The sequence below is a fragment of the Sorex araneus genome, chromosome 2, assembly GCF_027595985.1.
Source record: "Sorex araneus isolate mSorAra2 chromosome 2, mSorAra2.pri, whole genome shotgun sequence".
Classification (NCBI taxonomy): Eukaryota; Metazoa; Chordata; class Mammalia; order Eulipotyphla; family Soricidae; genus Sorex; species Sorex araneus.
In genome coordinates, this window is record NC_073303.1 from 209,052,854 (window position 1) to 209,076,241 (window position 23,388).

Below are 23,388 nucleotides of genomic sequence, written 5' to 3' on the forward strand. Positions count from 1 at the left end.
GTCAGCACGGCTTCCTACGCAGCCACCCTGCTCCAGGTCAGCTGTCAGTGATCTCTGACAAAAGGACACTCCCCTGGGGACACGGAGGACTGGGAAATACCTGCCGCAGTGAGGAACAAGTACTGGGGAACTGCCGCAGGGAGATGCGGGGGTGTCCCAAGGGGAGCTCCTGAATGCCAAGGCTCCACTGGCCAGAATCCTCGGTCCAGATGGAGCCATGGAGGCCGAGCGGCCCCCAGCAACATGCCGTGCTTTGTGAGTTCCTAATGCCGCAGGAGTGACAGCGCAAACGTCACGGTCAAATGTGACTTCAGCATGTGGCACCTAAACCTCTGGCGAGTGACTGCTCATCTGTGGAATATAGAATAACAGAGTGGGAAACTAACACCCAAGAACTGTAGAAATAAGTACCAGGAGGTTGACTCCATGGCTTTGAGGCTGGCCTCACGTTCCGGGGAAAGGGCAACTCAGAGAAGCGATCACCAACTACATTGTAGTCGAAGGCCATGTGGGGGAAGGGAGTTGCGGGCTGAATGAGGGCTAGAGACTGAGCACAGCGGCCACTCAACACCTTTATTGCAAACCACAATAGCTAATTAGAGGGAGAGAACAGAAGGGAATGCCCTGCCACAGTGGCAGGGTGGGGTGGGGGGAGATGGGATTGGGGAGGGTGGGAGGGACGCTGGGTTTACGGGTGGTGGAGAATGGGCACTGGTGAAGGGATGGGTTCTCGAACTTTGTATGAGGGAAACATGAGCACAAAAGTGTATAAATCTGTAACTGTACCCTCATGGTGATTCACTAATTAAAAATAAATAAATTTTAAAAAAAACTTTGAAAAAAAAAAAAACCTCTGGCGAGTGACTGACTGGCAAGATACATGCCCGCAGGTGATGAGGTAGATGGGGCCTTAGAAACACAGACCCACGTCATACACAGACACACAGACACAGACACAGACACAGACACACACACACACACATACACACACACACACACACACACACCCGTCCTGTCCTGGGCTGCCATTTCTTACCTCGGGGTTTCTATTCTTTTTTTTTCTCTCTATTTTTTGCTTTTTTGGGTCATACCCAGCGATGCACAGGGGTTACTCCTGGCTCTGCACTCAGAAATTACTCCTGGCGGTGCTCAGGGGACCATATTGGATGCTGGGAATCAAACCTGAGTCGGCTGCGTGCAAGGCAAATGCCCTACCCGCTGTGCCGCTGTGCTATCGCTCTAGCCCCATGGGGTTTCTATTCTAATAGCAACCCCGTAAAACTCAAACCATTTCCAGAAAATCACAACCTAGCAAAAAGTTCACAGTGAGAGAGAGAGAGAGACAGAGACAGAGAGAGAAAGAGCGAGCACCTGCCCCAGAGGCAGGCTAGGGGGTGAGTGGGTGATGGGGGGCGGGAACCCGGGGCCACTGGTGCTGGGAAATGTACCGTGGTGGGCTGGTGGGTGCTGGAACACTGTAGGACTGAAACCCGATCACGAACAGCTTTGTTCTATCTCATGGTTATTCAATTAAAAAAAAAATTAAAAAAGCAAAACAGGCTCACTAAGAAGTTCAGAACTGAAGGGTCTGTGGCGCGGGTCCGCTCAAAGGTGTCTGCCAAAGCCCTTCCGGGCTGCAGCGAGCTGCCCCAGCGGGTGGCGGCTGCACACTCCTGAACATGGGCAGAAATGCAGAAGCTTTGGTGGGCGTGGAACGGGGGCTCGGGTACGCCCCGAAGGTTCTCCCGCAGTAGCCTGGGCCGTGAGAAGCACAGCGCCCGGCCTTGTCTCCTACTGGGCCTCACACCCAGCCCAGAGAGGTCGGTCACCCACCCCTGGCCGGGGGAGCAATCAAACACGGGAGCCGGCTGGTCCCGTCCAGCTGAAGGCTGAGCAAGTGGCGAGCGGCCCAGCGTGTGCGGACTGGGCGGCTGTGGCCTCTGGCGCAACCACTGCCTGGACTGTCCAGCTCAGGTGATCGGGGCCACGGCTGCTGCCTCGGCCAGCAGGTGCCACGGCAGGGGCCCAGCCTGGAAGGTAAACAGCAGGCGGCTCACCGGTGCCAAGATACACCCACCTGGCCGCTCTCTCTGCCTCCACCCTGCAGCCTTAACCCACAGACCCCAACGGGAACTAACCCCGGGCCTCACTCACACCTGGACGCCCTCCAAGCCCTCGGAGGCATGGGGGGGGGACAAAGACTCCTGGGGGTGGACGTCCCAGAAACACAGCGTCAGGTGGTCAGGCCCGAGAGCAGCCTCTTCCCGGCTGCCTTCAGAGGGGTTTGTCCAGCCAGCTTCAGCACAGGCGCGGAGACCCGGCCCCCCGCCTCTCCCCCCTTCACCCCAGAGCTGTCTCCAGGGGCCAGCAGTCACCTGTTCCTCCCTTGTGACACTTTCCCTGCCACGCTCCACCTCAGGCTGGCTGCACAACTTCCTCTTCAGCCTTCTCTGTGCCCTCCCCTGGTTTCTGGCCAGCTGGCATCTGGCTTTCCGGAGCCTCCGTCAGAGTTCCTGGAACCCGGCACAGTGAGCTCATGACTCGGGCACCATAAGCCCCGAGGGACTTGCAATCCCCACTCCGCCGGGCGCACCAGATGAAGACACACAGATTCTCTCTCACAGCTCCTATTTTTTTTTTCTTTTTCAAACCTGCTCAGCAGGGGAGGGGGAGCAACCAGCAGGAAGGCGCCTCTCGGGGGCAGCCCCCCTGAACCCAAGCAGGACCCCGGATCACAGGACCCTGCAGTCCCTCAGGCCTGTGCTACAGCTGCAGCTGAAGGGCTGGAGCCCAAACAGGCCTCTGCCCGCCCTCGGGCCCGCAGGCACCTCCAGCCCCCCTAGACAGGCAGCAGATGGACCCACAGGTGTCATTTCTCACTCAGCAAATCCCCTGAGGCAAAGCAACCCCTTAAAAACACAAAAACCGGGCTGGAGCGATAGCACAGCGGGGAGGGCGTTTGCCTTGCACACGGCCAACCCCGGTTCTAATCCCAGCATCCCATATGGTCCCCTGAGCACCGCCAGGGGTAATTCCTGAGTGAAGAGCCAGGAGTAACCCCTGTGCATCGCCGGGTGTGGCCCAAAAACCAAAAAAAAAAAAAAAAAAGACACACACACACACAAAAACCAGCACAAAAAAAAACTTCCCGAACCTCTCACGAGCCTGAGGGTCCTCCTCAGGAAACTCTAAATAAGTGTCTATTTCATGAAGGACAAGATGTTTGTCAAAGGTCTGACAAAATGTTAGCTCCGTGAACTTGAGTTAAGCCCTTGCAGGCGCTGGCATTCTTTTTTTTTTTTAATTTTAATTTTTAAAAGAATCGACTCGCCGTGAGAGAGAGCATCCCGAAACTGCTCGTGACTGGGTCTCAGTCATACGTGTGCCAACTCCCATCTTCCACCCGTGTCATGTCCCGGTTGCTGTCATTCCTGACAGAGGGACACAGGTCTGGCAACAGGGTGAGGCCGGGTGAGAGGAAGGGCTTAGACAAAAAGCTTGGGCTGGAGAGAGAGCCTGCCTCGCCTGTGGCCGACCGGGATTGGGTTCCCAGCACCATGTCTGGTACTCCGGAGCCTCCCTGAGCACAGAGCAAGGAGTAAGCCCTGAGCACCACCAAGCACCAAGCACCAACCAAACCAACCCTCTTTTTTTTTCTTTTGCTTTTTGGGTCACACCCGGCGATGCACAGGGGTTACTCCTGTCTCTGCACTCAGGAATCACCCCTGGCAGTGCTCAGAGGACCCTATGGGATGCTGGGAATCGAACCCGGGTCGGCCGATTGCAAGGGAAATGCCCTACCCTCTGTGCTATCGCTCCAGCCCCTCAAACCAACCCTCTTAACATGCTCTGTACAACCTAAACAGATGCTACACTACTGGGGGGATTTCCGCCTCTCATGGGGGTATAATATGGGGGTCAAGTGACTGCCTGGAAAGAGGTGGGCTCGGGGCACGGGCGTTATTGCATCTGGCCTGGTGCCTCTGAGTCAGTCCGTCCGCAATTTCCTGTAGACTCTGCACATCCGCAGATTCCCCGCACTGTGCCCGGTATCTGGACGGGATTTACGCTGTGTAACAAGAGACTCCTGATCATATGACGGCTCACAGCCCCGAGCTTCCGGGAAGATTAAGATGGGTCGATCGCCAAGAACCTGCTCTGCCCTCCACACTCACCACCTTCCAAGAATGGCCTTGCCTGCAATTCTCCTTTGTCCCCAGTGCGATGAAGACACACCTTCAGATTTCTGACAACTCATGTGCTCATTGGTGAGATAATAGCGCTTTGCTCTAGAGCAATCCAACGTGCATTTATTTATTTATTTTGCTTTTTTGGGTCACACCTGGCAATGCGCAGGGGTTACTCCTGGCTCATGCACTCAGGAATCACTCCTGGCGGTGCTCAGGGGACCATATGGGATGCTGGGAATCGAACCCGGGTCGGCCGATTGCAAGGCAAACGCCCTCCCTGCTGTGCTATCGCTCCAGCCCCAATCCAACGTGCATTTAGAGCCCTAGCTGTAGAGAGGAAAACTGTTCGACTGAACTGTCCGTGTACCAATTGAAGAAGAAAAATATCTGCTTACACCACTTAAACCAACGGTTATTTCTGTTGAGTACATCTAGGGCGGTGGGTAGGTGGGTGGGGGGAGTTTGTTAGAATATAAAGCAAGGGGCTGGAGTGAAAGTACAGCGGGCAGGGCTCTTGCTTTACAATGACCAATTGGGTTCCGTTTCCAGCAAGCCATATGGTACTGTGAGCACCGCCAGGAGCAATTCCTGAGTACACAGCTAGGAGTAACCCCTGAGCATTGCTGGGTGTGGCCCCCAAACCAAATATACATGTGTATATACACACACATATGTCACTGTCACTGTCATCCCGTTGCTCATCGATTTGCTCGAGCAGGCACCAGTAATGTCTCCATGGCAAGACTTGTTACTGTGTTTGGCATATCGGATATGCCACAGGGAGCTTGCCAGGCTCTGGCATGCGGGCGGGATATTCTCGGTAGCTTACCGGGCTCTTGGAGAGGGGCGGAGGAATCGAATGCAAGGCAAATGCCCTACCCACTGTGCTAGGAAGAAGTTAATATATATATAAAACATGTATATGTATATATATATATGTATATATATAAAACAAGAGCATGTATCAAGAAAAGTGTGTGATTCCCACTCTCACACATCTGAATACTTTAAGGAGGACTTCTAAATTTTTTGATCTTTCAAAAGGGACTACCAATACTTTTCAGATTCTTTCCAAATAACTGACCCCCCCCACACCCGGCATTGGCCACTGAGATCGGGGTGGGACCGGGGGTCCCTTGGGAGGAAGGGGTGGGACCCTCCGGGAGGGGCGGCTAGAAGGCACCCCCGAGGTCGGCGGGCCTGCGCAGTCACTCCTAAAACCAAGCACATGTAAGAGCCTGAAGGTGCCCCAGGACCTGAGCGCCCAGTGGGCATCAAGTGGGTGCCAACACGGGCGCCGGGCCTGGCACAGCCGGGACCGGCCCGAGCCCGGCGGGGGCCGGGGGGCTCCTGACTCCCGCGCTGCCCGGCGCCTGATTTCGGGCCGGCTCGCACGTGCACCCAGGGGCCCACGGCGGCGCGAGGCGGGGCGGCTGCTGCCCACTCGGCCGCCGGGGCCCGGACCCGCGCGCGTGTCCCCGCGCGCCGCTGTCCGGGCCTGGGGGGCACAGGACGGCCCCACCGTCTCCCCGCGCGCCCGGCCCGCGGGTCACCTGCCTACCTGCGTGTACAGCTCGGCCACCGCCATGGGCGCCGCAGGCCGGGCCGCGCGTGTCCGCGCGTGTCCGCGCCGGGGGCTCGCGGGCGCGCAGGCGCAGAGGGCAGCGGCGTCCGGCCCCGGGTTCCCCGCCGGTCCCCAACGTCCCCGGGCCGCGCCCGCAGCGGAGGACGGCCCCATTGGTCGGCCCGGCGCGCTCCTCGCGCCCCTATTGGCTAGACACGGCCGCGGCACCGCCCCCTCGGCCCGCGCCCACCAGGTGAGTCCCGGGGCTCACCTGCCGCGCCGCCCGGAGCCCGCTGGAGGGAGGAGAGGCGGGATGCAGGGAAATGTGGTGTAGGATGCGTGAATCAGACTAAAAGGAAGCCCCCAAATCGAAAGATTTCGCCTCAAGAAGCTAAACTAGGAGGGAAGATGAAATCAAAGTAGACAGAAGAAAAATAATAAAAATTAGGGTAAGGAATGGAGAGGACACCTGTACAGAATGAAATATTGCCACCGACAGAAGCAATGTGCTCCGCTTTATTATATGCTCTTGAAGAGAAAGGGAACGTCTTCTCTTCAAAGGCTTCACTGATGATGTAGTCTGAACGTTGTATTTTCATTGACAACTGTAAATACTAAAAAATATTTATAATGAGAATGAAACAAAAACCCTTACATATAGGTTTGTGGGATCTAGCTAAAGTCAGTCAGGGAAGGAAATCGACAGCTTCAAACGACTTTTCTATTAGAAAAGATGACATGTTTCAAGTCAACAATTAAAAAACCTCAGGGAAACACAAAACCGAACTCATAGCAAACGGCAAAAGGAAATAATAATGATCAGAGATCAATAAAACAGAAAAACAAGGAAAAAATCCCCAACAAAACCAATGAAAAAGACTGAGGGTATGTTTTATAGCGTAGAATGTACATTTATGTTGCATGTTTCATGGACTTATTATAAAACATTAACAAAGATCCTTTATATTCACATCTTTATTTGAACAATTTCCTATAACAGCTAGAATACAGCATTAATGACACACATTTACTAAGACATTAAGACATTAGATAACTACAAATTTAGAGTGTAAATGTCCATCTGATATTGTCTTGGTTTTCATCTGAGTACTAACTGATGTCAAGTGAAAACCCAAGTTTTAAAGGCTCTTACTGAGGTGAAATATGAACTTTTTTTTTTTAAATTCCACATGAGAGATGCTTTGGTGGGTTCAGTTTAAAACCAGAGTTGACTAAAACTTTCACTTCTCAGCCTTTCTGCTTCTGTTATAATGGGTGAGAGACTATTTCACCTAAGAACTTTTCAAAAATTAACTATCTCAGACTTTTCTATAAAGATCTTTTCCTTTTTCCGACTCAAGAAGGAAAACCAGTGGAAAAATCACAAGGTTCAATTTCACTGTCATTGAAAGGTATATCAATTTTAGTAAATTAACAAAGTTAATCATTAAAATGCAGTATGTTAGATGTCATGATCTCATTTCTGTGCAACCCTGTGAGAGCAATTTAAGTTTTTCAGGACACAGAAAGTCAATACTACTCTAAGAGTCCACAACAATTCATAATAGGGAACCATAAATTACAACATATGTAGTTACACTTAAAAAAATTTCACCATTTGTTGGAAAATATTAAATATTTCGAATCATTCAGAGAGCCTAAAGTGGAGAATAGAATTTTATAACATACAGTAAAAAGAATTTATCTGAAACTACTATCTGAAAATGCATGAAAACATACCGTCCTACCAAGCATTGATTACATACACTTTTTCTTTCCAATATTTTAAGCAATCTTATGATACTAATGTTGGCTATTTTCAGGCATTTTATAAACCCACAATACCCATTAAATTAATAAATATTTGCACTGAGGTCAATCATAAAATTAAAAATGTATAAAATGCATTTGGGCAGATATTTTACAGTTATTTTGTCTTCCTGGTCTATTGAGAAATCTACTCTAAGTTGCTTTAATTTAGGGTGATATAACGGATTCAAATTTTAAGTATTCTGTTCTGTTTTTGCCTAATCTTTTTTATGCTCTGGGTTCTTACATTATTTTAGTTTTTTAAAACTATTATTTTTTTTTGCTTTTTGGGTCAACCCGACAGTGCACAGGGGTTACTCCTGGTTCTGCACTCAGGAATTACTCCTGGCGGTGCTCAGGGGACCATATGGGATGCTGGGAATCGAACCAGGGTCGGCCGCGTGCAAGGCAAACGCCCTCCCTGCTGTGTTATTGCTCCAGCCCCACGCTTACTTACATTATTTTAAAAGAGCATCTATGAGACCAGGGATGTGGGTCAAAGATAAAGCACATGTTTTGCATGTGTGAGGTCCTGGAACTCACTTCCTGGCACCAAATAGGGAGCAAAAAATAAAAATATTTATCAAAGGTTTTAAGTTGATCTCTTTACTTTTTTCTTTTTTTTTTAAAAAAAAAAAGACTAAGGGAAAATAAGATATTTTTTGTTTTACAAAAAAATCTAACAGCAGTTTTTTCCACCTGTTCATTTGATTACTTGTGACACAAAGTCCCTCAATGCAGAATACTCAAAGCTCAGATTTCACTGGTTCTGAGATTTCTTGCTGCCTCAGAATTCTAATAACTTTTGGGAAATAGCAGAAAAGGGAAGGGTGTAGCAAGGGGACAATCATGCATGAGAGGAAGAAAGGAATTAGTGGTTGAAGTTCACATCCAACCCAAACCCTCACAAAACCTGGAGAAAGGGGATGAAGACATCCCCTGACAGAGGGAAGGTTCCAGAGAAAATAAGGCAGCTCTAGGAGCAAAGGGAGCGGGGGGTTAAGGCGGCCCTCACAGCATGGCCGGAGAACAAATTACAATGCACTTATCCATGAACGTCGGTCACAGCAGCACAGAAAGTGGAGCGCCTCTCACACACATGCACAGCACATCTCCGCGCTCCAAAGGAAACAGCAGCGGCATGCAGACTACGGGGTGAAACACGGACTGATTTGCAAAGGCCCTGCTCTCGGGTCAGCTCTCCAGAGGGGGCCGGCAGCTGCTCTGTTCATCCGTGCTCAGGATCCAAGTCAGGGAAGGGTTTGGCCTGAGCACCCAAGGCCTGGCTGCAGCAGCAGGCAACTGAACAGTGCCTCTGAGGGCTGTGGGTTGTGATCTTCCTCTGAAACTTTTGGGAGACTTTTTTTTTTTTTTTTTAAATAAATGAGACAATGGCCAGGATGCAGAGTATCGGGGCACTGATTCACTGTGAAAGTCAGACCTAGCCAGTCACTGTGTTCTAGCCAGTCACTGTGACAAGCAGGAAAAAAAAAAAAAACTGCTGGGGTCTGGGTGCTTTCTTTTAAAGTCACACAAAAAAATTTGGTTCTTGGCACCCGCTGGCCCCAAATGCCAGTTGTCAACACTGGTCAAGAAAAAGAGCATCTCTTGCCGGCTGAGAGCATCCCAGGAGTAGAGGAATGTGAACCCACAACCTCTCCACTTCCTGCCTTGTGCTCACGGTACCGCCGCTACCGAAGGGAAGGACATGGCGGGAGAATTGTGCCTGCGAGGTCGAGGCACTGGCCTTCTCTCTCAGGCTCCCGACAAGGGGGTCTCACAGCCTGTGCCCACTGCCCGGCGCTGCTGTGAGGATACAATGAGGTAATCCATAGAAAGTGTGCTGAAGTAAAGCGTCACCACACAGGACGTGCCATTCCCGCACGACTAGCAAGCAACAGGAGGATTGAAGGGCCGTAACTGATTTTTACTGGCTGTTTGATCCTGAAGAACGGAAGAAAATGGGGCTGTGGGGAGAGGGAAAGAGTCCATCCACAGTATTAGCTAGCTTTGGAATGTCTACTTTTGTGCTTCTGCACTTGATGAAGAAGTGTCAGGTTGTGGGGAATTTTCAAAACCTGGAAAGGAACTGTACCCCACTCTGGGTTGTGACCCACACGCATCTTCCCTCTTCGTTACGGTTACTCTCCGACAGATCAAAGTCTTAGCATAGGAACAGCTGCAAGAAGAGAGACTGGCTTCTGATTTTTCCATGGATAGGACTAAAGAATGCACAGAAAAGAAATGTGAACAAAAACTTGGGCAACAGCTGGCGGGGGGGGGGGGTCTCAGTGAGTAGGCAGGCGAGGAGGGGGAAGTCAGGGTGTCAGGGTCGTTGTCTACTGCTTTGAGAGAACAGTGACGGGCAGCTGGTGGATCTAGGATTTGGTGACGGGAATTCAAAGTGAACGGACGGCAGAGCAGATGGAAGAACACGGAGCTGTCTTTGAAGCTGGATGAGAAAGCATGAATGGAGGGGAAGGAAGGGCAAGCGGTCCTCAAGAGGGCGAGAGGATACCAGAGTACCGCTGTGTCCTCCAAAAACAAATACACAGACCCTTTACCAAGTCTTGCTGGCCTTAGGCATCCAACATGCCTGCTATGCATAAAGACCTTCAGGCCACTAGAGAAGTGAATTCAGATTCCATCTGGGCTTGAAGGTGGACCCGAGAAGGCACCTGAGCCCTAGAACCAGCAGAAGCTTTGTGCGGCCAGCCCTGAAACAGAGGCTGCGGGGGGGCGGGGGGGGCGCGGGGAGCAAGGTCTGAGATGCACTAGAGTAGCTCTCTGGAGCAAGATGGAGAGCTGCCAGGGCCTGGTTTGAAGTCTAACAAGATCCAGGGCACGCACGGCCTTTCTCCTCCGGAAGGGAATTTCCGGGTCTCAGCCTATGCCATCACTGTCTGCCTCCTCGGACCAGCTCTCCAACCCAAGTTCCGTCTGTGTTGGATACGGGCACGTATCCGGAGTGAACCCTATGGATACAGAGGTCGAAGTTCACTGAAAACCACACTGGCAGCCTGGGAAATGAGACCTAATTGGAATAGTAGTGTTTTTGATTGATTCTGCAAATACATGTATCCAAAATAAAAATAATAGTACACAACTCAAGAAAAATGACCTTAACTGATTAACTTTCTAGAATCATGTACATTTAAGAAAGTTATAAGTATGCAAACTTGTGACTTTATATTTTACTAACTCGTCAGAATTAATAGGCACCAGACACTGGACATTCTACTAAAAAATGAATTTACAGACTATGCAGCCCATTTCTTTAGGATTCAAACACTATTTAGAGAATTTTAGAGGTGGAAGGGACCTTAAGAATCTGTTTAGTCTAACCTTTTTATTATAGAACTGAGTAATTTGAGGCTCAAATAAGCTATCAAACTATATTTATCTTTTAATAACTGCATCTGATTTGAAACTGATTTAAAACTCACTTCCAATAATACAATGCACATATTTTAGTAAAATGTCATGTCTAAGAAAACATCTGAACAGTTCAATGATATAAATCGATGATTGTAATTCAGACCAGGGTTTCTAATGAAAGGTAACAATTTGCTTGTGTACAACTTAGAAGATTTATTTGTAAGATTTCTAGGTAAAATGGAGATTATATCTAATGAAAACTTCATAATGAACACTTACAGAATCTGAGTCTTATTAAACTAAATCCTCAGTAAAATTCAGCAATCTTAGTCTATTATAGAATTCTTAAAAGTATTTCTAGAGTATGATGCTGTTTAAAGTATCTAGTGATACTGAGAACACTTACAAGTTGCAAAGTCCAAAAAAAAAATCATATTTATTATACACTTTCTTTTGCGTAATTTATAAGACAATCAATTCAAAACCTGAATCATAAATATTCTGATACTCTTCTCTAGAGAGTGACAATTCTTAATAAATGAAGAGAAATAAAACTTGTCGAGGTTGACAATATGTACTGCAGGATTCAGATCTCATAAGTCAGATCACAGTACACCGTACCCGGGAACAGTGACATCCACGTAGGGAATATTAGCGAGGACATCAGCGTCGCACGTGTCCTGAGTAACCAATGACACTAACAACAGCCACTTGTCTAATCGTACCTCTAAGTGTCGAACACTCGTAATACTACGATGTGACCTTCCAGTGTCTGCTACTATGCAGGTAAATGTGCAGATATTTGCATATAATCCAGTTAAAACTGTGATATGATTGAATTGTAAACAAAGTTGATTAAAAGAGAAGCTTACTATTGTAGTGTCTACTAACAATATCAATTACATTTTAAAGAACATCGTATGTAGCAGCGATTTAAAATATGCAGTAAACTATGGTCATAATGGACTTCTATGCAATACAGCAAACCAATATTCTCTTTAACCGTCTATGTCATAGCAACACAGGCAAGGAAGTTACTTGTCCAACTGCTTTACATGTTGCCAGTTTACTTTTGTGATCCAATTCATCACCATAATTGTTTCCTAAACTGATATGTACTCAGTGGCCTTTTTTCTCTCAATTCTTCATGTCAGCACAGACGGATTTTTTTTGTTGGTGCCATCCTATCTGTTCTGAATTTCAACATATCTGGAATCTATGTTTTCTTTAAAAAATATAATATTTAAATGCAGTGGTGAAGATTTCAGATAAAGGCAGGCAGAAGACACCTTTCCCTCTTCCTTCCTGCCACCTGTCCACCATTCACTGGCATGTAAGCTCAGGATGTCAAAATGATCCAAGATGAGGACTGCTATGCAGGTAACAGAGAAAAAAGGAGCTAGAATCTTCCACGGTACTCAATGTATGCTAGGGAGACTTCCAATTAATGGCCTCTTGATGGAAGGTAATCAGTACTCTCGCTCTCTTAAAAATATTCTCGGCATCTCCCTGGAAAGAAATGCGTTTTACTTCAGGCAGGAAACGTATCGTCAGTGTCTGTTTTTGTATCTTGTTCAGACCCGGGTTATGAACCCCAGGCCCAGGCTGGCTGGAATCTGAATCGTCTCCAGCGCCAGAGAGGACGGGTTAAAGGGGAAGGTGACGGGGAAGATGTGTTTAGCATCCATGAGCAGCTGAGGAGAGTCTTTCCTGTCTCTTAACCGCATCTGGGGAGGTCAAACAAAACAGAAAAACAGAGCATCAGTTCTTTGAATCGGTAGATTTATATATTTACATACATCTTGTTATTTAAAAAAAATATTTTTTTTGGGGGGGGGTCACACCTGGCAATGCTCAGGGGTTACTCCTGGCTCTGCACTCAGGAATTACTTCTGGCCTGCTGGGGGACCATACGGATGCCAGGGACAGAATCCGGGCCAGCTGCATACAAGGGAAAATGCCCTACCCACTGCACTACCACTCCGGCCCCTGTGCTCACCATACATCTTGGGCCACATCTGACAGACGGCGGGGTGATGAATGGACTGCTCCCATTGATACTCCCACTAATACTCCGGGTAACACACGGTGCTGGGGGCTGAACCCGAGCTGCCATCACTCGGAGTATGCACTCTGGGCTGTGAGCCACCTCCCGTCCCCAGAGACAGGCTTTTCTGCAAATATCCTACTCTTGAAACTAATGAAAAAAAATTTTTTTTAAATAACTTCTTTCTATTATTTTTATTTTTTTGCCACACCCATCAGTGCTCAGGTTCTATGCCTGGCTCTGTGCTCTGGGGTCGGGGGTGGGCTCAGGTACCACGTATGGTGCCCGGGGTGGAAACTGGTTCTGCCAAGTGCATGGCAAGCTCTCTACCCACTGGACTGTATTCCCAGTCCCTAAAATGAGTGAACTCTAAATAACAAGTGCAAATACAAAACAAACAAACAAACAAACCCCAAACCTCATCATTCTTAAATAAATTGTAAAACTTCATTCAAAAGTCACTGGTTGATTTGACCCAGCAATACCACTGCTGGGAATATATCCCAGAGAGGCAAAAAAGTACAATCGAAACAACATCTGCACATGTATGTTCATCGCAGCACTGTTTACAATAGCCAGAATCTGGAAAAAACCCGAATGCCCCAAAACGGATGACTGGTTGAGGAAACTTTGGTACATCTATACAATGGAATACTATGCAGCTGTTAGAAAAAAGGAAGTCAAGAATTTTGTAGTTAAGTGGATGGGCATGAAAAGTTTCATGCTGAGTGAAATGAGTCAGAAAGAGAGAGACAGACATAGAAAGACTGCACTCATCTATGGTATATAGAATATCAGAGTGGGAGACTAATACCCAAGAACCGTAGAAATAAGTACCAGGAGGTTGACCCCATGGCTTCGCGGCTGGCCTCACGTTCCGGGGAAAGGGCAACTCAGAGAAGCGATCACCAACTACATTGTAGTTGAAGGCCATGTGGGGGAAAGGAGTTGCGGGCTGAATGAGGGCTAGAGACTGAACACAGCGGCCACTCAACACCTTTATTGCAAACCACAACAGCTAATTAGAGAGAGAGAACAGAAGGGAATGCCCTGCCACAGTGGCAGGGTGGGGTGGGGGGGAGATGGGAGTGGGGAGGGTGGGAGGGACGCCGGGTTTACGGGTGGTGGAGAATGGGCAGTGGTGAAGGGATGGGTTCCCGAACTTTGTATGAGGGAAGTATAAGCACAAAAGTGTATAAATCTGTAACTGTACCCTCACGGTGATTCTCTAATTAAAAATAAATAAATTATAAAAAAAAAAAAAAGTCACTGGTTGGTGAATCAAAGAGAAAGAAATCCCTACAGGCCCGCCTCAAGAGCTGGGGAGAAGCAGCTGGGACAGAGAAGGGACCTCACGACAAGGAGAGTTGGAAATGGTCACTCTGGACAACAACTGTGTGCTGAAAATAGGTAAAGGGACAAACAGGATAACCTCTCAGTATCTGTCTTGCAAACTGTAATGCCCAAAAGGGGAGAGAGGAAAGAGAGAGGAGGGGAGAGACAGGAGAGACGAGAGCAAGGAAATGAGAAAGAGGAGAGAGAGAGGAGAGAGAGAAGAGAGAGAGGAGAGAGAGGAGAGGAGAGGAGAGGAGAGGAGAGGAGAGGAGAGGAGAGGAGAGGAGAAAGAGAGAGAGAGAGGGAGAGAGGGAGAGAAAAAGAAAGAGAGGGAGGGAGAGAGAGACAGAGAAAGAGAGGGAAGGAGAGAGAGACACACAGAGAGAGACAGAGAAATCGAGTCTGCCATAAAGACAGGCTGGGGTGAAGGTCACGGGAGGGAAGCCGGGGACAGTGGCGGTGGGAAATGCACCCTGGGGAGACACGGGTGTTGGAACACGGTATGACTGAAACCTGACCATCAACAGCTTTGGAACTCTGTATCTCACAGTGATTCAATTTAAAAAAAAAATTAAAAGAAAGAAAGGGAAAAAGAAATCCCGAGAGAGCTTACCTGGATGGTACGAATAAATGCTACGGAGACTCTTTCTTCAAACTCGTTAACTGGAGTGTATAAGTTCAACACTTTGACGATCTGAGATGGAGGAGACGGTCAGAGTTCTCGTCAGATTATCACTCACACCATGACTGATACAATTATTCATCACACAGCAGAGACCACCCCGGACCCTGCCTCTAACTGCCACAGGGGCGGCACCCTGAGACCCATCAGCTACTTTCTACACATATTCTGCGTAGGACCCGTGTATTCTGAAGCTGTGAAATTACAGTTCAAGAGTCAGCACAGAAATCAATAGACAAAATAAAAATAGATTATTTTTGGTCTTTTTTTTTTTTCCTGGGGCAGGGGGGAGGGTTAGGCCACAGCTGACAGTGCTCAGGGCCTGTGCTCGGGGAACCCTATGTAGTGCTGGAGATTGAAGCTGGGTAGGACACAAGGTATGGGTCCTCTCCTCTGTCCTCTCTCTCTAGTCCAAAAATGAGATATTTTTACAACTATGCCTCACCTTGTATTTAAATTTCTTCAAATGTCATCCTTTTTCTCTCACTCCTCAAATTCAAGGCTCTGCTTATGGGACTTTCGCATTCACTTCCAAAAACATTCAGTCATGGCATTTACCACCTCCTGACACCTTCCCGCAATGTGCTAGAAAACTTGCAGCCAAGCTAGCTGAATATACCTTTCTTCCCCATTATGCTGTAAGTTCTTTTCTAGTTAGAATTATTCGTTCTTTATCAAAAATATCTCCCACAACAAGAAGTATGGTGCCGTGTAGTCACCGAGTAATGCACTGAGCTGAAGGTGCAATGACTACCTAGCCTACAAGAAAGTCGTGTCGAGAATCACCCAATCCTGCTTGGAGGGTAAACATATTTTATGGAACACAGGAACGCAGGCAGATTTGTTCCTGAGGGCATGGGCTTTATCGCTGTGTCCGTGCTTGTGTCTTACTGTCTGGGATGTGACAAAGGACACCGCTGAGAACAACATCGCTCAGTGTTGACTGCGGAAGACTAGAACCAAAATGTCCTGCTTTCCAGGGAAACTGTGCTTCAAGAACTACAGATTCACATCTTCCCGGACGCAGATGAGGTCGGCTCAGAGACAGGAGCATTGGCTAGAAGACTCTGAGCCTACCTAAATGCCACCCTTTTGGGGGCTTGTTTCCATCTGGGGCTCACCCCCACAGTGCTCATGGCTTACTTCTGGTAAGGTTTGGGGGACTGGGACGGCCTCGTGCAAGGCCAAGCGTCCTACCCGCTGTTCTCTCTCTCCTGCCCCTTAAACACCCTCTTGAGGAACGTCCAGTGACTCGTGACAGAGAAACCGGCCCTACCTGGGCCGTCGTCAGAGCATTACACATGGAGCAGATGGCTTCCGCGTCGTCGTCGGTCTTCTTCTTCACCTGCAGGAGCTGAGCCGCCTGGATGAGGGGCTCCAGAGTCTCCTTGGCGCCGCTATTCATCAGATTCTTGTCACGCAGCCACTCTTCCAGCTGACTGACGTTGTACCTAGTGCCGGAGAGAAAAGGGAGCCAGAGAGAATGAGAATTTATTGAAAGTTGTCATAAATGCCTTAATTTGTGTGCGTGGCTTTGTCAGGAACTTCATTTTAAATGACAGGCGGCATTCTTGTTCGATTTTCTTGAATCTTATTACCTGTGCTTAAATTTTTTTTCATCACAGCCCTGAGATTTATAATTTAATTATGTAAGAGTAAGTGACTAGAGGGCATCACTTTTTTTTTTAAATGGAAGACAAATGTAACTGTTATAGTAAAAGTTAGAAAATCTTGGAGCTGGAATGATCACGCAGCAAGTAGGGAACACGTCCTGATCATGGCTGACCTGGGTTTGACCCCCAGCACCCCATGTGGTCCCCTGAGCCACAAGGGAGCCCTGAGTGCAGTCAGGAGTAAGCCCTGAGCACTGCTGGGGGTGGCACACCAGGAAAAAATGTTATAAAGTTTTACTAAGAAAAATTAAAGTAGGACACATTATCTGATGGTGGCCTTATTAAACCACTGGTCAGGAAACACGCCTGATTTTTCGGAGAACTTCAAAGGTGAGAACTGACGATCTTCAGACTGGTGAACTGTGCCCGGACGTGTGCCCCTGCCTCTAGGGAAGACTCTGGGTAACGGGTTCGAGTAGACCGAGAAAGCTGGGGATCGTGAGGAAAGAGGGAAAGTGACTGAATAGGAAAAGAAACAAAGGCCATCTACAGTTGCTGTTTTCAAAAGGGCACCAGCCAATTGACAGTAGCACTGCAGCACTGTTCATCTGTTCAACTGAACTGCTGTTCATCGATTTGCTCGAGTGGGCACCAGTAACGTCTTCATGGTGAGACTCGTTGTCACTGTTTTTGGCATATCAAATACGCTATGGGGAGCTTGCCAGGCTCTGCCATGCGAGCGAGATACTCTCGGTAGCTTGCTGGGCTCTTCGAGAGGGGCGGAGGAATCGAACCCGGGTCAGCCGCGTGCAAGGCAAATGCCCTACCCGCTGTGCTATCGCTCCAGTCCAACTGATAGTAGCTCTGAAAATAAAATGTAGCAAAAGGAAGGTTTGATTCCAGTTCCAGCTTAGTCATCAGCAAGTCAGAGGCATGGGGATATTGTAGCAGGCGCTTCCCAGACAACCGAAGCTCACACAGAGACACAGCTCCTATCTGGGTGCAAGGAATTATCTTTTTCTTTTCCCTTTCTTGAAAAATTTTTTCTTTTTAAAAAAAAAATCAAATCACTGAGAATTACGAAATTACAGTGATTCATGATTGAGAGCTGGGAGTTGTATTTTATTTATTTCTAGGACCACACCTGGTAGTGCTCAGGACTTATGATCCTGGATCTGCACTTGGAGATCATTCCTGGCAGGGTTGTAGAAACCATACAGGGTGCTGGAGATCGAACCCTGGTTGGCTGACATGCACGGCTAATGCCCTACCCGCTGTATTGTCACTCAGCCCCTGAAGGAATGATTTAACAGTAACTATGGTGATGGGAGTCAGGGGGGATAACTCGGAAAGAATGTCCCTGTTTCGTGGAAGTCAGTAACCAAAGACTTCGCTAAGGGAAATAATTTCTTCCATCTCCTGATCTTAAAATAAGTTACTTGCTTTAAAATAAATTCTTTGCAAATTAATCAATTCCACCACAATACAGAAGTTGGACTGGAGCAATAGCATAACGGGTAGGGCATTTGTTTACCTTGCACGCGGCCGACCCGGGTTTGATTCCTCCGTCCCTCTCAGAGAGCCCGGCAAGCTACCGAGAGTATCCTGCCCGCACGGCAGAGCCCGGCAAGCTCCCCATGGCGTATTCTATATGCCAAAAACAGTCACAACAAGTCTCACTATGGAGATGTTCCTGGTGCCCGCTCGAGCAAATCAATGAACAACGGGACTACAGTGCTCTAGTGCTATAGAGAGGTTATGCTGAGGAGAAGACGGACATAAAAGGATAGTCTGAAAATACAAAGGGGCACATTTCAAAAGTCAAAAAAAAAAATGGGGCTGGAGTGATAGCACAGCGGGTAGGGCGTTTGCCTTGCACGCGGCCGGAACTGGGTTCAATCCCCGGCATCCCATATGGTCCCCCAAGCACTGCCAGGAGTAATTCCTGAGTGTAAAGCCAGGAGTAACCCCTGAGCATCGCTGGGTGTGACTCAAAAAGAAAAAAAAAAGTCAAAAAAATGGTCTTGATGCAGTCGACACAAAAAGCTGTTGTGTCAAAATAAATCTCTGAGGACAACCGAGCATTAGGGACCTCAGTACAGCAGGAGGGTTTGCTGGACACAGTGCGAGTCGCACACACAGCGGGGAGGGAGCAGCTCGCATCTTCACGACTTGCTCGTGGCCCCATCCTTCCGATGAGCACCATGCCCAAGGAGCTGCGAGCAGCGCAGGGGAAGGTATGGGAGGGACCGAGAGTGAACAGACGTGGGGAGTCTGGGCAGCCGAGAGGGAGCAGTGAGCCCCCCGCTGCCCGGGCCCCCCGCTGCCCGGCCCCCCTGCTGCCTGGCCCCCGCGCACCTGATCTGCATGCCCTTGCTCCACGAGCACATGTCCTTCCGCAGGAGCAGGTTGTTGAGCGTGACGGCGCCCACGATGTAGAACATCTGCTTGGCCACCTGCTTGATGAGCTCGGGGTCCATGCCGTGCTGGCACATGACGGAGTGGAAGGAGCTGAGCTGCCGGAGGATGGAGTCCAGCGTGTAGGTGCCCTCGTCGGCGATGCTGGACGTTCGCTTCCGGAGGCCCGTGGGCTTGACCCCGGACACGCCCTGGATCGTCTCGTGCTCCAGCATCCCAGAGACTGCAGAGGAAACGGGGTTTCAGGAAAGCTTGGAAGGAGACAGCATTCACATGCACATGCGTGTATGTGCGTACACACACACATGCACACACACGCACGTGCACACACGTGCACACACACGCACACATGCGCACACACACACACAATTTAGGAAAATGAGCATCAAGATAGAGATGGAAACTTTACCCCTGCCTCAAAAAAAAAAAACCCCAATTCTAGATTTTAAAATGTTAATGAGGAAATAATTCCTTGCAAACCTAAACTCCAGGTTTGATGGGTGGGGTAGGCGAACAGGATGCGACACAGGGCCATGGGTGGGGGTTTGGGGCACTCTGTGGGATGAGGGGGGTGACTTGGGACACTAAGGCCATCAATCTCAACTCTGCTGTAGACACATAACCTTGACTACAATAATAATCATAAAAAACCCAACAAAAAATGGAACTTAAAAGATTAAAAAGAGAAAAGAACTCTTTTTTTTTTCCTTTTTTTTGGGGGTCACACCCAGCGATGCACAGGGGTTACTCCTGGCTCTGCACTCCCTCTCCAGCCCCTAAGTCTAAATCTTCATGGTTCATTTCTGAACTATGAAGCAGTCGACGTGTGCGGTGTCCCGGGAGGGCTGCAGAGGGTGAAGTGTGTGGCGGGCAGGAGGACGAGAGTTGCCCTGCGCCAGAGGGTCCCCCGCAAACAACCCAAAGGCTAGACATGCGGGCCACTCTGGCGGCCGGGAAGGAGAAGCGGCGCTGCCCCCAGCCTGGGTCACAGCACTGGGCGTCCTACTCGGGCGTGATCTGAGGGAGCCGAGACAGAAGTCTCGCACGGCTCAGGTTTTATCTCTTAGTGCACACGTGCCCCTGACACTGAGTGCGGCTGGTGCTGGCCAATGGGGTCAGTGTGAGTGATGGGGACTCGCACTGTGGAGGTCAAAGCTTCTGGCTCAGCCAGTGAAAAACGGCTAAAAGGGGCCAGAGTGATAGTACGGCGGGGAAGGCATTTGCCTTGAATGCAGCCAACCCGGGTTCGATCCCTGGGATCCTATAGGTCCCCAGAGCACCACGAGGAGTGATTCCTGAGTGCAGAGTCAGGAGTAACCCCTGAGCATTGCCGGGTGTGACCCAAAGAGAAAAAAAAAATAGGCCCCAAATAAGAGTGGCTGAAGCTGACCTTTGCGTCTGTGTTGGTTACTGAGTGTCCATATTTTGTTTTGTGTATTTAAAAAAATAGTTTACATAACAGAGTGACAACAGTGATCGGGCCTACGGGGTGCTGCAGAGAGGGCTGCACACTCCACCGCTGAAGGGTCCGGGAGCCCTCCCCGCTCTGCCCACCCCCAATCACTTCGGCTGAATAGTCCTTCCCTTCCCTTTCCCGCTCCGTTAACGGAAGGTCGTGGTTTGTCTCGCTGTGCTCCACCCAGGTGCTCCCGACCCTCCGGAGGTCCCCCGTGGAGAGCGCTCTCCTCGCAGTGCCTGGAAGCCCAGACGTGGTGCTGGGACTTGAACTGGGCTGTCCACACGCAAGGCAAGCACCCGACTCACTGTACTGTCCCTCCGTGGCGAAGACCGGAGTGTTACTACTCTACACTCCTCATGTGAGGCGAGCCGCGGGGCCCTGTGAGTACGTGCGGTGGGGACCAAGCCGGCGACACCAGGCCTCACCGATCATGGGCTGGAGGATGTTCTCCAGGACCCGCACCAGCTGCTGGTAGTTCTGAATGGCCAAGTCACTCAACACTTGCCGATACTCGGCCAGGTCAAAGTTGGTGAGGCAGTGCTCATTCTGGCGAGGCGTGTTGTGCTTCATGAAACCCTAGAAACCATAACGCGAAAGACAAATGCAAAATATAACAGACTGTGTAATGTTGGATCAAAATCCTCAATGGCTTTGCTCTTACTGAAAACTTTCCACGTACGTGCCAGGATAACCATCCTCAAACGCTCTACTCGGTCCCACCATATCCCTCCTTTTCAGTTTTGAAATATTATCTAAGTTGGCTCAGTTTCCTTATCTGTAAACAGAGTTTGAATTTCTATCCCAGGGAAGTACTGTAGGATTAAATGATGTTCTGCAGTCTATAAGTGGACGAATTTGAGGATATGGTGGCTGAAAAGTGGCTCAGCCCAGGTGGGGTCAAATCTATCCCAAATTGTGGCTCTCTGGGCCAATGGCGGGCATCATACCCTAAGAGCTTCCAAGTTTACCCCTCCTAAGTCCCTCTCCAGCCTTCCCACTTCATCCTACCCCACCTGCCCCAATAAATCCTGCTTCCTACCCCCACAAAAAAGTATTAACTAGCATCACATATACTAAGTATTATGAAAAATACCAAGGATGTGCCTTAAGATATGTTACACAATTTCAAAATATAAAGTCTATCGTGGTGACTATGAATATATCACTATAAATAAATGTGAATGAAATTTTTAACAAATCCAAAGAACATCTTAACTTGATCACTTTTATTATGCCAACATGGAATTGCTTCATTTAAAAAAAAAAATCAGTAGGGCTGGAGCTGTAGCACAGCGGGTAGGGCGTTTGCCTTACATGCAGCCGACCCAGGCTCGATTCCCAGCATCCCATATGGTCCCCTGAGCACTACCAGGAGTAATTCCTGAGTGCATGAGCCAGGAGTAACCCCTGAGTATTGCTGGGTGTGACCCCCCCCAAAAAAAAAGAATCAGTATTCCTCAAGTCCACCTCCACTTAATGACAAAAAGTTTAATTGTGTGTAACTGTTCACTGACTAACTTTATTCCTGCTGTGCTTTTTCTGAAGACAGACTCTCAGTTACCATGCTGTGTGACCGTTTCAAACGGTGACCTCATAAGTCACTGCGAATCAGGGTTTCTAAAATCATAGATGGTTAGATACCTCATACTTCAACAGTATATCCATAAAATGATATAAGAAAAAAGTTCTTATGAGCTTAAGAGCACAGAGCACCTGGCTCTGTTCCCACGACTTTCTCACCTCTTCTCCGCTGTACTGCTTCAAACAGTGCAAAAATCGGCATGTGTTAGAAAGCCAGAAGGAGACGGTTTCAAAATCGTCACCTCTTTTCTGGAAGAGAAAAGAAAGATAAATTTGTATTTTCCTGAGGGAAATAACAACCCGTGAAAAACTGAATTGGCTCCAGACGGTTTATTTATCTTTGTACCATTATGAAAAATAAAGAAAAAATAAATACCATTGCAGTGGTAAACCCTGGTAGGGAACGTCAACACCCAGTTTGTTTATTTGTCTTGGCATCCACTATCCTATGACTAGAAAATGATGCCAAGCCATTGAGGGAATGCTAATTTAGCACTCCTTTAGAGAGAAAATATTATCAGTCCTCAACTTACCCAAACTCACTTCCCTTCTGAAGGGAATCACAAGGCTGATCACACAGAAAGGGACCACAGATACTAGGGAGCACTGAAACCCGGGTTAGGCTAACAATCTCGTCAACAGGATAAAACTTCTGGGTAGCTGACCAGAGATGGGGTGGGAACATGTCTCGGAGAGAGGTTCACTCAGGCTGTGTGCTGAGAAATGTGTCACTGGGAAATTTCATCCCCGTACAAGCATCACAGAGTGTGACTCACACAGACCTCCGTGGTGCAGCCTATCAGGACCACGGGGCCATTTTAGTGCATCGCTGAGTGACTGTTGCTAAGCATCGCACAACAGCCCGGACAGAAGGGGCTTACTCCTGCAGTCAGGAACGAGGTACACGGCGAACAACAGGAGCAGCGGCATTTAATTCAAAACAAGGATAAGAGAAAAATGCATATCAAACTAAGGATATGGGAAGGGTTTTGTGTTTTTGTATCTTTTAAATCTTTACACAAGTTAACAATGATTAGATAAACGAGATCATTATCTTCTGGTAACTTTGACGGAAAAAATATTGGGTTCATTATCTTCAGAGATGTTGTCTCGTGAAATAGTAAAACTTGGAAAATTAAAATTCTAAGGGCAACATATAGCAAACCATACACCCACAGTTAGATGGGTTACATAGTCAGATGATATTCACTAATTTTTAAATGTTAAATCTTTAGAAACTCCAACTTAATAGCCACGTCACACTGTAACTACATGGGATAACTCTATTTAGCAAGGACCGAGCGCTTTGAAC

The 23,388-nt window shown here is 48.4% G+C and overlaps 2 protein-coding genes across 2 annotated transcripts in view; both read right to left on the minus strand.

The window, feature by feature from the left end:
- The window catches only part of MYO5C (myosin VC), a 99,786-nt gene extending 93,904 nt beyond the window's left edge, over positions 1-5,882 (minus strand). Inside the window, exon 1 of the mRNA XM_055124553.1 lies at positions 5,752-5,882. Within this exon, the coding sequence (XP_054980528.1) occupies positions 5,752-5,778 (27 nt within the window). The 5' untranslated portion in view covers positions 5,779-5,882. The remainder of the gene's footprint in view (positions 1-5,751) is intronic.
- A 2,311-nt stretch (positions 5,883-8,193) lies between these two features.
- The window catches only part of MYO5A (myosin VA), a 197,433-nt gene continuing 182,238 nt past the window's right edge, over positions 8,194-23,388 (minus strand). The window contains exons 34-39 of the mRNA XM_055127854.1: positions 22,236-22,325; positions 20,921-21,071; positions 18,977-19,259; positions 16,282-16,456; positions 14,937-15,017; positions 8,194-12,668 (exon numbers count right to left, since the gene is read on the minus strand). Coding sequence (XP_054983829.1) covers positions 12,516-12,668; positions 14,937-15,017; positions 16,282-16,456; positions 18,977-19,259; positions 20,921-21,071; positions 22,236-22,325 — 933 coding nt within the window. The 3' untranslated portion in view covers positions 8,194-12,515. The remainder of the gene's footprint in view (positions 12,669-14,936; positions 15,018-16,281; positions 16,457-18,976; positions 19,260-20,920; positions 21,072-22,235; positions 22,326-23,388) is intronic.